Source organism: Bison bison, unplaced genomic scaffold (assembly GCF_000754665.1).
Source record: "Bison bison bison isolate TAMUID 2011002044 unplaced genomic scaffold, Bison_UMD1.0 scf7180017864167, whole genome shotgun sequence".
Taxonomy (NCBI): Eukaryota; Metazoa; Chordata; class Mammalia; order Artiodactyla; family Bovidae; genus Bison; species Bison bison.
In genome coordinates, this window is record NW_011494739.1 from 7,349,982 (window position 1) to 7,366,555 (window position 16,574).

At 52.5% G+C, this 16,574-nt stretch overlaps 1 protein-coding gene and 1 non-coding gene across 2 annotated transcripts in view; both read left to right on the forward strand.

The window, feature by feature from the left end:
* The window catches only part of CDH4 (cadherin 4, type 1, R-cadherin (retinal)), a 621,238-nt gene extending 605,170 nt beyond the window's left edge, over positions 1 to 16,068 (forward strand). The window contains exons 15-20 of the mRNA XM_010841909.1: positions 8,688 to 8,873; positions 13,017 to 13,270; positions 13,775 to 13,917; positions 14,343 to 14,576; positions 15,406 to 15,639; positions 15,812 to 16,068. Coding sequence (XP_010840211.1) covers positions 8,688 to 8,873; positions 13,017 to 13,270; positions 13,775 to 13,917; positions 14,343 to 14,576; positions 15,406 to 15,639; positions 15,812 to 16,068 — 1,308 coding nt within the window. The remainder of the gene's footprint in view (positions 1 to 8,687; positions 8,874 to 13,016; positions 13,271 to 13,774; positions 13,918 to 14,342; positions 14,577 to 15,405; positions 15,640 to 15,811) is intronic.
* TRNAW-CCA lies at positions 3,099 to 3,171 on the forward strand. Its single transcript has one exon. It is a non-coding gene; the product is annotated as a tRNA-Trp (tRNA).
* Positions 16,069 to 16,574: the final 506 nt, after the last annotated feature.

Sequence of the window (16,574 nt, forward strand, 5' to 3'; positions counted from 1 at the left end):
GAGGGTTCCCAGGGCACCGAGTAGATGAGAGAGTAACTGCAACAATAGAAGACCTGGGGCACCACCAGGCCCCTCTCCCCCAGCACCAGCCTGGGCCTCTGGTCAACCTTTGGTCCCCACCAACCCCATGAGGCTCAGGACCCAGTTATGGGCGAGGAGGCTGAGGCTCAGAGAGGCTAAGTCACTTACCCAGAGCCACAGAGTCCACGAGGGGAGCAGCTGGGAGTGGGCCTCAGAAGCTGAGCTCTCAGGGGAGGAGAGGGGAGCCCTCGCAGTAAGCCCATGCAGCATCCCCTCAGCCTGCTTCCCCACAGCCCCCACACCCTTCAATCCCAGTCTCGCAGCCCTCCATCCTGCATCCTAGAGTCCCAGACTCTAGGTCTGGGTGAGCCAAGGCGGGAGGAGGGCAGTCCCAGCCATGAGGGCGCAGTGCCACCTGGTAGGCAGATCGCCCTGTGGGGTCAGGGTGGCATAGCTTCCATTCTGTGGGCTCTCCACGGCCGGGGGCAACGTCCAGGGAGTCTGGACATGAGTGAGACATCCCCCCAGCCTGCAAGAACCCCAGGCCGATCCCCAAGGCAGCCCCTACCCTTATGGGGTTTTTCTGTTCTCAGCATGGATCCCTGGAAACTTTCAGGAACAAATTTTCATTGTGTCTCCCAACTTAATCATTCTCTTTTAACTTGAATTTTGGTTAGATCATTCACACACACATAGCACAGCAATTTAAAAGTTACAAAATGACTTACTTTGAGGAAGAGGCCCTGGTGTTCTAATTCTGTCCCTTGCGTCGTTTCTAGTTTTCTGTTTATGATGGGTCCTTAAGACATTTCCACATCCAGATTCCAAATGGCCTTGGAATTTTTTCAACATGTGTTTAGAAATAATTTCAAGTTCACAGAAAGGTTGTAAGAATAGGAATGGGGAATAGAACAGCCTCACAGAGAGAAGGCAGGATGGTGGAGTAGAAGGCCTCGAGCCCAACTCCTACCACAAAACTCAAAATCACAACTGCTGAACAGTCCTCCATAAAAAAGACTGGGACTTGCCAAAAGAGATTTTCTACATCCAGAGATATAAAGAAGAAACCACAACATGATGGGAGGAGAACACTCTCACAATGTAATCAAATCCCATCCAGGAAAGGTCAGTTAAACTAAAAATTGGTTCTTTGAGACTACTGCTGCTGCTTAAGTCGCTTCAGTCGTGTCCGACTCTGTGCGACCCCATAGACTGCAGCCCACCAGGCTCCTCTGTCCATGGGATTTTCCAGGCAAGAGTACTGGAGTGGGGTGCCATTTGAGACTACTACAGGCAACTATATGGCAATAAATTAGACAACCTTGAAAAAATGGATAAATTCTTAGAAAGGTACCATCTCCCAAAACTGAACCATGAAGAAACAGAAAATATGACCAGACCAATAACAAGTACTAAAGTTGAATCTGTGATTTAAAAACTCCCAACAAAAGTTCAAGACCAGATGGCTTCACAGGTGAATTCTATCAAACATTTAGAAAAGAGTTAACACATATCTTTTTGAAACTATTCTGAAAAATTGCAGAGGAAGGAACAACTCATTCTATGAAGCTACCATCACCTTGATACCAAAATCAGGCAGATGCTTCAAAAGAGGAAAATTACAGGCCAATATCACTGATGAACATAGATGTGAAAATCCTCAACAAAACACTAGCAAACAGAATCCAAAAACACATGAAAAGTATCCATCAATTAAAAAAAAAGACTGGGACCTCCAGCCATGAGCAAGGAGAATTCATCCCAGGGATACAAGGATTTGTCAACATCTGCAAATCAATCAGTGTGATCCACCACATTAACAAATTGAAGAATAAAAACCATATGATCATCTCAATAGATGCAGAAAAAACTTTTGATAAAATTCAACACCCATTTATGATAAAAAAAAAAACTGTCCAGAAACTGGGCATAGAGGGCACCGACCTCAACATAATAATGGCCATGTATGACAAACCCACAGTTAACATCATACTCAGCTGTGAGAAAGTGAAAGCATTTCTTCTAAGGTAAGAACAAGACAAGAATGTCCACTCTTGCCGCTTTTATTCAGCATAGTTTTGGAAGCCCTAACCAAGGCAATCATAGAAGAAAAAGAAAGAAAACTTATCCAAACTGGAAAAGAAGTAAAACTGTCACTGTTGGCAGATTACATGATGCTATACATGAAAATCCTAAAGATGCTACCAGAAAACTACAGAGCTCATCAATGAATTTGGTAAAGCTGTAGTATACAAAATTAATGTATAGAAATCTGTTGCATTTCTACGAATTTACAATGAAAGATCAGAAGGGAAATTAAGAGAACAATCCCACTTAACATCACAACAAAAAGAATAAAATACCTAGGAATAAACCTACCTACAGAGACAAAAAAACCTATACTCAGAAAACTACGAGACACTGATGAAAGGAATTAAAGACATCACAAACAGATGGAGAGATACACCAAGTGGATTGGAAGAATCAATATTGCCAAAATGACTATACTACCCAAGACAGTCTACAGATCCAGTGCAATCTTGATCAAATTACCAATGGCATTCTTCACAGAACTAGAACAAAAAATTTCACAATTTGTATGGAAACACAAAAGACCCCAAACAGCCAAAGAAATCGTGAGAAAGAAAAACGGAGCTGGAGGAATCAGGCTCCCTGACTTCAGACTATACTACAAAGCTACAGTCATCAAGACACTATGATACTGGGACAAAAATTAAAATACAGACCAATGGAACAGGATAGAAAGTTTAGAAATAAACCCACATACACCTGTGGTCACCTAATCCATGACAAAGGAGGCAAGAATATACAATGGAGAAAAGACAGTCTCTTCAGTAAGTGGTGCTTGGAAAACTGGACACCTATGTGTAAAAGAATGAAATCAGAACATTCTCTAACATCATACAAAAACTCAAAATGGATTAAAGACTTAAATATAAGACCAGATACTGTAAACTTCTAGAGGAAAATATAGGGAGGACACTTTGACGTAAATCACAGCAAAATATCTTTGGATCCATCTTCCAGAGCACTGAAAATAAAAACAAGTAGGGACTTCCCTGGTGGTCCAGTGGCTAAGACTCCTCACTCCAAATGCAGGGGGCCCAGGTTCAATCCCTGGTTAGGGAACTAGATCCCACATGCCTCAACTAAGACCCAGAGCAGCCAAATAAATAAATATTTAAAATAAATTTTAAAAAAACAAATGGGACCTAATAAAACTTTAGAGTTTTTACACAGCAAAGAAAACCGTAAATAAAAGGACAACCTATGGAATGGGAGGAAATACTTGCAAAGGAAGCAACTGACAAGGACTTAATCTCCAAAATACACAAATAGTTCATATGGCTCAACATAAAAAAACCACCCAATCAAAAAATGGGCAGAACACCTAAGTAGACATTTTTCCAGAGAAGACATAGAAATAGCCAAAAGGCACATGAAAAGATGGTCAACAATGCTAATTAGTAGAGAAATGTAAATCAAAACTGCAAAGAGATACCACTTCCCACCAGTAAGAATGGCCATCATTTAAAAGTCTACAAACAAATGCTGGAGAGGATGTGGAGGAAAGGGAGCCCTCCTACGCTGCTGGTGGGAATGCAAACTGGTACAGCCACTATGGAGAACAGTATGGAGTTTCCTTAAAAAAAAAAAAAAAAAAAACTGAATACAGATCTAGATATTATCCAGCAATCCCACTCCTGGGCATATATATCCAGAGAAAACCATAATTTGAGAAGATGCACACACCCCAGTGTTCACTGCCGCACTATTTACAACAGGCAGGACATGGAAGTAATCTAAGTGTCACAGAAATGGATAAAGGTGTGGGACATACGTATAATGGAATACTACTCAGCATAAAAAAGAATGAAACAACACACCGCACAGCAACAGGGAGGGATGCTGAGCCCTAGTAAGTGATCACAGAGATGGGCATAGTACGTGAAGTCAGACGGAGAAAGACAAATACAGTATGGTATCACTTATATGCCAAATCTAAAAAACGATACAAATGAACTTATTTACAAAACAGGAAACAGACTCATGGGCTTAGAAAACAAGCTTATGGTTATCAGAGGGGAAGTGGGGAGAGGAGTCAATTAGGAGTTTTGGATTAACTACACTACTATATATAAATAGTATAAAATATATATACACTGCTATATATAAAAGAGATAATCCATGAGGACCTACTGGATACCACAGGGACCCTACTCAGTATTTTTTAACCTATATGGTGAAAGAATCTGAAAAAGAATATACCTATATATGCATGTAACTGAATCACTTTGCTGCGCCTGAAACTAGCAGACACTAAATCAACTAGACTTCAGCTAAAAGAACAGCCACTCACGAGACCCCATCAGCACCATCCTCCGTCCCTGCTGCTCCCCGGAGACGGGCCCACAGAATTCCTCTGAATGGCTGGACAGTCAGCCATACGTTGTGAAGCCTCGTGTTCAAACACCTCGTCCTAAGAGGAGGGTTTTCTGTCAGGGAAACGGCTGCTACCCTTTTCCCACCTGAGGCCCAGAGGGTGACTTCTGGGCTGCCCGAGGTCCCCTGCTCCCCCGGCCACCTGCTCACCACACCCCTGTCCTTCGAGACCCTCCCAGCTCCCGTGTCCTCTGCACCTGCCAGCCCTCCCCCACACCGGCTTCTGCAGCTCCAGAGGGGGCCTCGACGTGGCCCCTACACCCAAGCTCCTGCAGGACGGGTCCATGGGGGACCACTTCTGTCCACTGTCCCGAGCCCTGGTCTGGCTTTGACAGCTTGGCCTCCTGTGGCTCTTCATGCTTCTCATCTTAACCTCATCTGCCCTTCTGCACACCAGCCACACTGCAAACACCCTGAGCCCCCAGAAAGGCTGGATCCTGGGTGACCCACAAGGAAGCAAAGGGGAGGGGGACAGGAGGGGGAGGAGAATCATCCTGACTCCCTGTGTGTACCAGGGCATCTGCACAAGGGCAGGGGGGTGACCAGCAAGATATCCCCAGGTCCATACCCACCTCTGAAGAGTGGGCAGCCCAGGAATTACACTGAGACCCTGGCCAGGGTGTGCACATGACCGAGGAGGCACCCTGGAGCATGTTCCTGGGGCCCAGTGGCAAGCAGGACCCCAGGACATGGTCTGCTGGGCTCAGTGGGGGCTGGCCACACCCCCACACACAGCTGGGCTATTTTTATCAAGTTTAATCAAGAACAATCAGCAGAAGCTGAAGAGATGGGAGGGTGGATTTGCATGATCCAATTCCTAAACGTTAATTAAAAGTCATTTTCCCTTTGCCTGCTCTGGGCCTGCTCTGCTTGCTGCCCCTGCATGGCTTTCCTGCTGTCAGAAGGCCACTGACCTCAGCACTCCCTGGGGAGCAGGGCTGAGCCCCCAGAACACAGCCCCACACCAGGCCCCAGTCCTGGACCAAAGCCCCAAGACCCAGCCCCCTCACCACCCACACACAAGCCCACAGGAGGGTCTCCTGGAGTCAGGAAACCCCTACTGCCCCCAGAGTCCCTCCTGTTGTGTGACCTTGGGCTGATGGCCAGACCTCTCTGAGCATAGCAATGTCTTCCCCTCTTTACGCCTGAGTGTTACACAGCTCAGGGTGAAGCCGGGAGCATCCACTGAGCTACAGGGAAGTTTGTTCTCTGCCCTAAAAATGCCACCGGGTGGTACCTGACCTCCATCACAAGCGGCCTGACCTGGCAGTTGAGCAGACAGGGTTCCAGCTCTGTCTTCAGCGGGGGAGAGGTCAGGATGGAGGCGCGAGAACGTTCATCCCAAGTCCAGTTTCCTCATCTGTTAAAAAAAAAAAAAAAAAAAAGGATGGTAAAGGAGATAGTCAGAGAAATTCTTATATGTTGATACAATGAAATACAACAGAACCGCTTGAAACAAACATGACGTGATGTGTCATATTCTAATATGGAAAATGCTCCAAATAGACTAATCACTGGAAAGCCAGTGGACAGGACAGGTGGAGAGTATAACGATCCTCTCCTTGTAAATAAACTGTATTATATAAATACCAAGAGAGGAGGCCAGGGTCCTGCAGGTGCGCAGGTGCAGACTGTGATGGGTTGGTTTTCACCGTGTATTTGACTGGATGACCTATTCCCCATCCAAGGCAAGTGTGAATGAAATTAGGTTAAATATTTTTAAAAGGGGGACTTCCCTGGTGGTCCAGTGGCTAAGATCCCACACTCCCAGTGCAGGGGGCCTGTGTTCAACCCCTGGTCACGGAACTCGACCCCACATGCCACAACTCAGAGTTCCCATGCCACAACTTAAAAGATCCCACGTGACACAAAAGGTCCCACGTGCCGCAGCTAAGACCTGGCACAGCCAAAAAAAAATACATATCCTCAAAATGGAGGGTGAGCTTCTGGCGGTTCCCGTCCCAGGGTTCCCTGAAAATGGAAGAGAGGACAAGCCCCAGTACCCCCCTTTCTGGAAAGGGGGTGACCAGGCCTGCCTGTGAACCACAAAGCCAGGGAGGGGCTTCAAGGTGTCTTATGGCTGAGGGTCAGGTCCTCCCCTGAGCCAGTGTCACAGGGGCATGTCCCTGCGTTACTCACGAGCTCCTACCACAGCACTGCGAGGAGGGGCGAGGCTGCAGCATCCCACCCGGTCCTGGGCCCCAGGCTCCTCCCGGGGGTGGAGGAGGATGGATGTCAGCCCAGGTCTCATCCCATTATCATGAGCCACAGTTCCCACCTGTCAGCTCCCGATTCCAAGCTCGGCAGCCAACAGAAATCGCCGCAGTCTCACTGGACAGAAAACTAAACTTCAAAGATTAACATCACTGAGACAGTGTGCCGCCCCCACCTCCGACCCCTTGCACCAGCCACCCAGAGCTCCATCCCCCTTGGCCCATATTCCTGAGCCGGGACTTTCCTCCCTGAGGAGCCCCCAGGGCCTCACATGTGGAAAAATGAAGAGAAGAGAGAGGAGCCCGAAAGTGCAGGGTGGAGAGGAGAGAAGAGGAGACTGGAAACCCCAACTGCAAATAACAAAGAAACTGAAAAAATATATATTAAAATTATTGGAATGTCACTTCCCAACAGAAGCCAACTCAGCCCCTCAGGCCCCAAGGCGGGCAGGGCTCGACCACATCCTGGCTGGACAGGGCTGCCAGGACAGATCCCCAGGCAGGGGCCAGGTTGGGGCAGCCCCTCGCAGTTCACACCCTCGGCCATACCAGGCTCCCAGGCTCTGGGAGAAGGTGGCAGGAGTGGGCAGGTCCTCAGACCTGAGCCGAGATAGGACCAGTCGTGGCTTGAATAGGGGGCACAGAGAAACATCTCAGGGGCTTGGCGTCCCCCAGGGAGCGGGGGGCAGGCTCTGTCATCCCCATCTGCTTGGCCCAGATGAGGAGTCACTAGGCTTCCCTGTTCTCCCCAACTCTTCTGCTACCGTGACCCTCCCTTGAGAGGAGCTGGGATTGTACTGGAAGGCCCAGCCATGAACAGGAAATCCACCTGACCCTGGGGTGGGTAGATGTGAGTTCTGGATTACCAATCAGCAAGGCAAGAAATCCCATTCCAATGCTCCTTAAATCCTTCCTTACCTAAATATCTGCCTTAGTATTCCATGGGGCATGGGGGAAGCTTTCCCTGTGCCTGAAAACCCCAGAAATTAAATTAAAAACTCATGATGGCTAGGGGAAGTCTGACAAGAAAATCCTAAATCAGACCTACCAGCTTAAGGCTCTTCTTTGTGAACCTTTATTAAACCTGAATGAATTAAAATACCCTTTTCCAATAAATTTCACCCAGAAGCCAGTAACCACGGTTAGGGCTGCGCTGCTGTGAACACAAGGAAGCCAGGGCTATTTGTCCAGGTTTGTGCCCAGCTTTTGTGGCTCAAAAGCACACTGCGCGGTCAAAGGACAGTCACGTGACTTGCAGGTCCAGTGTAAAGAAAGAATGCAGGGCCCTCATTCACAAATTAGGAAGAATTTCAAGACTGACGCAGAGCGTAAACCCAGCTCACGGCCCTTTTGAGCTGGGCCATGTCTGCACAGCAGTGATTCTCACTGGTGAGAGGCACTCAGCTTTCTATCAGCACCTCAGCAACAGCACCAACATCCACGCACACTCACACGCACTTTGCCTGCCCACAACCACTGCTGCTATGTGAACCACACTCGCTGACGGGGATGGCTCGAAGCCCTCACTGAGCTGCGACAGGAAAAAGGGCCAAGGCTCCGTGTCTGGTCACCTGCCCAGCCGCAGCTGCTGACCACAAGCCCCAGGGACCCAGAGGCAATTCAGTTCAGGAAGCCCTTTGCAGCTGCTGCCCTCTCCTGTTCATTTCCCATCTCACAAGCACATTTTACTCTCTTGTAAGCCCCAAGTACGGGCACTGGTCCCCAGCTGCACGGAGCAGGGCAGCGTGAGGGGGACTTAGGGGAGCAGCCTGGCGTGGGGGTGTCACAGGCAGGGCTCAGTATGCAGACAAGCCTGGACCTCTCTGGACACCCCTGGGTCGGCGGAGACATGGGACGGGCCGACCCCTGGAGATCACCGTGTGGAAGCAGCTGGAGGCATAGGGCAGCCCCCTGGGTGGGCAGAGGTCTCTCCGGCCTCTCCAGGCCTCCATGTGAGTTCCTTACACTGTCTTTTCTGACACCTTACAGTACGCAGGGGAAGTCCCAGAAAACCGGGTGGAGATGGTGGTAGCGAATCTCACAGTGATGGACCGAGATCAGCCGCACTCCCCGAACTGGAACGCCGTCTACCGCATCATCAGTGGGGACCCCTCGGGCCACTTCAGCGTCCGCACGGACCCCACCACCAACGAGGGCATGGTCACCGTGGTTAAGGTGGGTGCTCCCTCACTTCCCGCCCCAAGACAGACGTAACGGAAACGATATCCAGGTTCAGTGCCTGCACCCCCAAAAGCCAGGGTCAAAGGCAGCCTCACAAGGACCGGTCACATGACCCCCAGGATGCTGCCAGCCTGACCTGCCATCCCCCGCCCCACCAAGAGAGAACTCTCCCATCTTCTCCCCACACCCAGCCCAAAGCTCTAGAAGCTCGAAAGCTGAGAATCGGCCCCTCCTGCTTCCCCTCAGGAGGCAACAAGCCTTGTCCGCGGCAATGAGCAAGCTGTGACCCAGGTGCCCGGAGGAGGGTCAGGGAGGAGGGAACACCATGGAGCAGGCCAGCTCAAGGGTCGCAGTCCCTCCAGCCCCTCCTCCCCCTGCAGCTCCCAGAGCAAGGCTTCCCCTGGAGCCTCCTGACCATGGGGGCAGTGCGGCTCCCAGGTTCCCCACAGGCTCTAGTGCCCCCACCCCAAAAGCCTGCACCCACACTGGGCTACTCCCTCTCGGGGCATAGACCAGCCCCTGGGCTTTGAGCAAGGGGTCGTGGCCATGTCGGGGGGAGGCGGCCAAATAGAGACCAGCTGAGTGTGTCAGGCTCTGATTGAAGGGTTGGAGCAAATCACCTATTGATTTCCCCATTACAACTGATTATTGATTCCCCATTACAAACACGCTTTCCTTTCCCTCCTATGGACTTTACTAGCCATGACCATCCTCTGGACAGCATCTTCGTTCACAGGGTGACACAGTTTTAACACAAACGCAGCATTATCCCACGTCCTCCAGGGACACGACCTGACACACACAGGAGAAAGAGCACTTCCTCCAGTGACTTGTTCACAGACGAGACCCCTGTAATGCTATGAGACAGTGTATTCGAGCGGAGTGGCCCCCATTTTACTCAGGGGGGCCCTGGGGGAGGGGCCGGAGACCTGGCAGCTGCACAGTTCTTGTGGGGGCAGGGGGGCCTCAGCCCTGAAGAGGTAAGTGCCATGGAAGGATGGGGTGCCTCACTGGGGGCTCTGGGGGGGTCTGGGAGACACCCCTTCTACTGGCAGATAAGACCACACCTGCAGAGGATAAGGGTCCCCCCAAGGTCATGGGGGGTGGTGAGGGGACAGTGGGAAGATGAAGATGTCGGCCCCAGAACCCCGATCTCTGCTGCCGCCTCTAGGCCCTCCCATGGGCAGGCACCCTCAGCCCCCTTTCCATGCCCACCCAGTTAGATTACTTCTTAAACTCCTTCCTATACTCACTCCATAGCTTGTTTAGTAACAGAGGCTGAAAAGGTATGGGTTTGATGTACCAGGCATTATGACTAAACGCTCACAAAAACCAAGGCTGAGCTGCTTTGGGAGCCCAGACAGGGCGGGGGCGCCTCAGCTGGGCAAGCAGGGGCCCGCCTCCAGCACCCACTGGTCTCACAGGACCACCAGCCCCACGAGGCCATCAGTTCCCCTCTAAGCAGGGATGTGTCGAAGTGCTCATCACAGACGTTTCCAAGGGCACTTAGCCGTGAGAAAGACAGGAGTGCCTGCGCCTGGCACTGCAGTTCCCTGGTTACTAGTGTTGCTCTATCCATGCTTCCAGACCTCAGGATCCCCTCCTCTGCTCTCCTAACTATGTACCGCTACGGCCCCTGGCATGGCCAACCACACCTCTGCAGTCTCCAGGATGTGACCACACCTAACTTCTCTCCATTTTCCTAAAACCGTCTCTTTGCTGTGCCGTTTTTCGAGTCTGGATCCCAAAAGGGTCCCAGCGCTGTGTTCGGCTGCACCATCTCTTGAATTTCTCAACACCTAGAACATCCCCCCCCGACTGCCAACCTGTCACAGACTCGGGGTCCGTGGTGCCAGCTCTGTCAATGGCTTCCTCATGGCACATCTGGTCCCTCATTTCAGAGCACGTGCTTCCTGACCATCTTCAATCTTTCACCCATTCATCACATGAACACTTCATCCAAACTGAACGTGGGATGGTTTTACTTAACTTTGTTGCTTTTTATACTTAATGTATTCTCTTACACTGAAACTCTTCGTTGGCTCCAAACAATGTTAATTGCTAGTTTACTTGAACCTACAACACGCAGTTGCCCCTCCGTGTCCATGGGGTGACTGGTCCCAGCACCTCCAGCTCAGGGAGACACCAAAATCCACAGATGCTCAAGTCTTTCATATAAAATGACACAGTATTTGCACACAACCTGCACACACTCACATATATTTTAACTTATGATAGATACCTGATACAATGCCAATGCTGTGTAAATAGATGCCTGTGTGTGGCAAATTCAGGGTCTGCCTTTTGGAAATTTCTGGAATTTTTTTCAAATATTTCTAGTTGGTGGTTGGTTGAGTCCACAGATGTGGAACCCATGGATATAGAGAACCGACTGTACATAAAAAGCTTAAAAATAACAAACCAAACATCTCTGCCAACACCAGGAAGACCAAATGAATTTAAGACTTTTCTGCAATAACTGTTGTCCTCAGAATAAATCCCATGAAGGACTCACGATCTTAATACTGTCCTAGTCACTAGAAATCATTATTTTCTTGGGAGTTGTATTACCATTGAGCATCACGACTCAATGGACATGAATCTGAGCAAACTCCAGGAGACAGTGGAGGACAGAGGAACCTGGCATGCTGCAGTCCAAGGGGTTGCAAAGAGTCGGACACGACCTAGCCACTGAACAACAACAACAAGACTTTATGTGGCTCCAAAAATCAAAGCTATGGCAAAACATGCAGCAAACTCATGCCCCCAGACTCCCCTCTACCAGGTCCTCCCCTCTGCTCAGGGGTGACCATTTTTAAGAGGTTGTTTCCCCTCTTTTCAGCATTTCTTTCTACAAATACAGGCAGGTGCATACACAAATCCACACTCCTCTCCCCCTTTTACACAAGAGGCAGCAAACGAAGGATGTTGACTTTTCGGCTCACCAATCCATCCTGGAGGTCTCGCACTTCCGTGTGCGTCGCCCTGGTTCTTACAGCTACAGATGTCCCCACTGTGTCGACACGGCTCGTCCACCCACCAGTGCCGTGGAAACCGCGGCATCCTCCATGAACAGTCTGCATCCTCCATGAACGATGTAGATGATGCTGTGGTGAATGTTCTTGGGCACGTGCTACTTCACATGCATCCAAGCAGAATTTCAAGTGCAGTCTCGGTGTGATATGCTGCTTGTCCAGTGAGACTGCTGCGAGCTCTGCCACAAATAATTACACGTCTTGGGGCCCCAGGTAGTTCTGTGCAGCTTTTGTCCTCCTCAACACGTGAAGATGACCCCGCAGGCCAGCCACACCCTGCAGACCACACCAGCGCTTATCAGTCAGGGTCCTGACGCCCCAACACGAGTGTGAACTGGAAAGAATGCTCATGCAGGGCCCACACAGAGGTGAAGGGCCCGCAAGCCCTCAGGGCTGGTGTCCTGTAACTCATCCCTGACCCAGCGGTGACAGCAACTGAAGGACGTCCTCTCGCAGCTCTGGGAGGGCTCCCCTGGCCACGTCCAGTTCCTGGCACTGTCCTTGGCTGGATCCGTACCACCCCACCTCTGCCTCCGCGCCTTCACCTGGCCCCTCCCTGCGTCTCAAGTCTCCCTCCCCTGACTCCCAGGCACCCATGGTTGGACTGGGGGCCACCTCAATCCAGGGCAACACCTCTCAAGACCGTCACCTTCATCACACCTGCGAAGACCCTATGTGCCCAAAGGGCACATTCACAGGTTCCAGGTGGACACATCCTTGGGGGCCATCCCTGCAGCCACCATAGCACGTGAGCAGCCTGGACAGACAACAACCCCCCAGGGCATCAGGAACAGGGTGGGGACTCCATACTCCCAATGCAGGATGAGAGCTGGAGGCCTGGTTGGGGGGAACCTGGGGGAACTGTGGCCCCAGGGAGCCCAGCTGCTGCCACTCCAGACATGGGGGTGGAAGGTGAGGTGTGAGGTCCTTCAACCCCACTCTCTCTCTCCTCTCACTGCCCCAACCCCGCAGGAAGCCAGACACAGAAGCTGGGGGACGGCATTCCTGGGGACTGGCCTCTGGGGCCCAGAGCTAGCAGGTGCAGACCAAGCAGCCCCGTGGGCACTAAGCTGACTGCCCCACTTGGTGCCTCTCATTCCAGGCAGTCGACTACGAGCTGAACAGAGCATTCATGCTGACCGTGATGGTGTCCAACCAGGCGCCCCTGGCCAGCGGGATCCAGATGTCCTTCCAGTCCACGGCGGGGGTGACCATCTCCGTCATGGACATCAACGAGGCCCCCTATTTCCCCTCCAACCACAAGCTGATCCGCCTGGAGGAGGGTGTGCCCACTGGCACTGTGCTCACCACATTCTCAGCAGTGGACCCCGACCGGTTCATGCAGCAGGCTGTGAGGTGGGCCCACAGAGCACTCTCAGGCCCTGGGAAGGGGGTGCCCCGTGCTTCACAGAGAAGAGTCCTAAAGTGCCCAGTGAAACCTGAAACCTGGAAAGTCCTGGGTGGGTGCTTAGGGGCGCCCCTAGGCAGGGAGGCCCAGTCCGGGGACAGCTGGATCACCAGCCACCAGACTGCCTTCCCACAAGATGGTGGGAAAAGCTTGAAGGACATTCATCCACATCTGGCGTTAGACTGGATCCAGACCTCACCTCTAATTCCCGAGCTTTGTGACTTTGCAAGTCACCAGCCCTCTCTGCTCCCCCGTCTCCCCTCTATAAAGGGGGCTGATAGGAGAATCTGCCTCCCAGGGTTCTTGTGAGGTTAAGTAGCCCATCCTCCTCAGGGACTTCCAGACACTGCTGTCACCGGCCCAAGTGGGAGGCCCCAGTGAGCTCAGGGAGCAAGTGGGCAGGCAGGAGGGGCTCCCCCAGCCCCTCACCTCACCCCTCCTCCTCCCTGCAGATACTCAAAGCTTTCAGACCCAGCGAACTGGCTACACATTAACGCCACCAATGGCCAGATCAGCACAGCGGCCGTGCTTGACCGCGAGTCTCTCTACATCAAGAACAACGTCTATGAGGCCACCTTCCTGGCAGCTGACAACGGTGCGCCCAGGGGGATGTGCTGGGTGGGGGGACTGTGAGCTGGGTCCCCTTGGCCACTGGTGCCCCGGAGCCCCTCCCTCATCCATTTGAAGCCCGCCTCAGCCAAAAAACACGATTGTTACTGTCAGGTTGGAGATGCCACCAAAAGGCAGGACCACGGTCAGCAGAGGACAGAGGGAAGAGCTCTGGCCAGCCAGCACCAGTCCACCCACACCGTGGGCCTACACTGAGGCAGGGGCTAGGCTTGGGAGCTCCAGGATGACCACACGGCTGCAGGCGTGTGCCACTCATATGTGGTCTACAACTGAGTCGCTGTGTATATCACACAGCAGAGTCAGTGTATGGGGCCATGGGGTGTGTCCTGGGCAGGCCTGTGCTCGTGGAGCCCAGGAGTGACCGCGTGACTGCCCATGTCCGACCCACAGGGATTCCCCCGGCCAGTGGTACTGGGACCCTCCAGATCTATCTTATCGACATCAACGACAATGCCCCCGAGCTGCTGCCCAAGGAGGCACAGGTCTGTGAGAAGCCCAGCCTCAATGCCATCAACATCACAGCGGCTGATGCTGACGTGGACCCCAACATCGGGCCCTATGTCTTCGAGCTGCCCTTTGTCCCGGCGAGCGTGCGCAACAACTGGACTGTCACCCGCCTTAATGGTGAGCCCACCATGGGCACCTGCCCACTGGCTGCCCGGCTGCCGGGAAAGTCAGACCGAGTCCAGAGGGCAGCCCCACCCGGGCCTGTCACCCGGGAAGCAGGAGCAATGGAGTCAGGAGTCAGTCTCACAGGGGCCACGCAGCCCTCTCCTGCAGGGCAGGGGCCCTGCCGACTCCAGGGCTCAGCCACCAAGGAGGCCCCAAAGCACGCCCCAACCTTGTCCTTTAAAGAGCTCCACGTGACCATTCTACCACTGTAACCACACGTGACTGAGACCACTCCCTGAGCCAGTCATCAAACAATGGGGACCCCAACACCACCATGTTCCCTGAGGCACTTTCCTAGCCATGGTCTTGGTGGACAGGGCTTCCAAGTTCTGGAGTTCTGATAGCATTTACTTGTTCCCCAAACCCTTGCCAACACAGCATTATTGTTTTAAAATCATTTTTCCAATTTCTTAGCCAAAATCACTGTTTCCACTTGCATTTTATAACTACCAGTGGACATTTTTTCATCTATTTGCCATTTTTTGCTTCTGTGAATTATCTGGTCAATGTCCTTCACTGTTTTTCTTTGGAATAGGTTTTTTTTTCCTAATTGACTTGGTAGAACCCTTTCCATATTAAGGAAATAATTCCTTCATCCCACATGTTGCAATTGCTCTGTTCCTGAATTGCCAAGTCTCTTAACCTTACAAGATGAGAGATGTGTGTGTCTACGTGTGTCTTAGCCAGACAGGCCGAGCCTGTGCCTATTTGCCTGCGTTCGTCTCGCTCAGGAGGCAGGGCTGGCTGACCACTGAGCAGAGCGCACCCTGCCCCCACCCAGGTGACTACGCCCAGCTCAGCCTGCGCGTCCTGCACCTGGAGGCCGGGGTGTACGACGTCCCCATCACGGTCACAGACTCGGGGAACCCGCCGCTGTCCCACACGTCCATCATCAAAGTCAAGGTGTGCCCATGCGACGACAACGGCGACTGCACCACCGTGGGCGCAGTGGCAGCGGCCGGGCTGGGCACGGGTGCCATCGTGGCCATCCTTATCTGCATCGTCATGCTGCTCAGTGAGTGCGGCCGGCGGGTCCCGGGGAAGGTGGGGCGGGCGGCACCCTACCCACCAGAGTCTGCCACAAGCCGGATCCAGACTAGAGGCGTGGTAATGGACACAGGCTCTAGTGGCCACACGTGCCTGCCTTCCACACACACACAACCTGCTCACAGCAGCCCATCCCACAGCCATGGTCCTGCTCTTCGTCGTGTGGATGAAGCGGCGGGAGAAGGAGCGGCATACCAAGCAGCTGCTCATTGACCCCGAGGACGATGTGCGGGACAACATCCTCAAGTACGACGAGGAAGGGGGCGGCGAGGAGGACCAGGTGAGGCTGTGCGGACCCTCCCGGCCCCGCCAAGCACACCCATGGGGGCCCTGGGACCTCCTCTCCTCAGCCCTGTGCCCCCACCCGCACCTCCCTCAGCATGCCAGGGCTCGTTGAGGGGGACCTGGGAGCTGCTGGGTGGGCCTCACTGGGGATTTGGGGTGAGTCTTACCAGGCTCAGCTGCAATGTGGGAGACCTCGGTTCGATCCCTGGGTTGGGAAGATTCCCTGGAGAAGGAAAAGGCTACCCACTGCAGCATTCTGTCCTGGATAATTCCATGGACAGTATAGTCCATGGGGATCACAAAGAGTCAGACTGAGCGACTTTCACTTTACCCCATGAAAGCTCAGGGATCCTTGTGAAGTGGGGTAACACTGGTCCCAGGTCAGGGACGTGGTACAGAGCAGGTGAGGGGTGGACCCAGGTTGGGGAGGGCTGGGGGCACAAGCCCCACGTGTGCCTTGAGGACAGACAGGATCTGATGGACAGAGGCAAGGCAAGCCTTTCAGAAAGGACAGACCAGGTGACAGAACCGGACAAGGGTGCACCCCATGGACCTCCCTGGTGTGTCTGCCTGCTGTCCCCCACCCCCACCCGGACCCCCTCGCTGACTCCACAGATC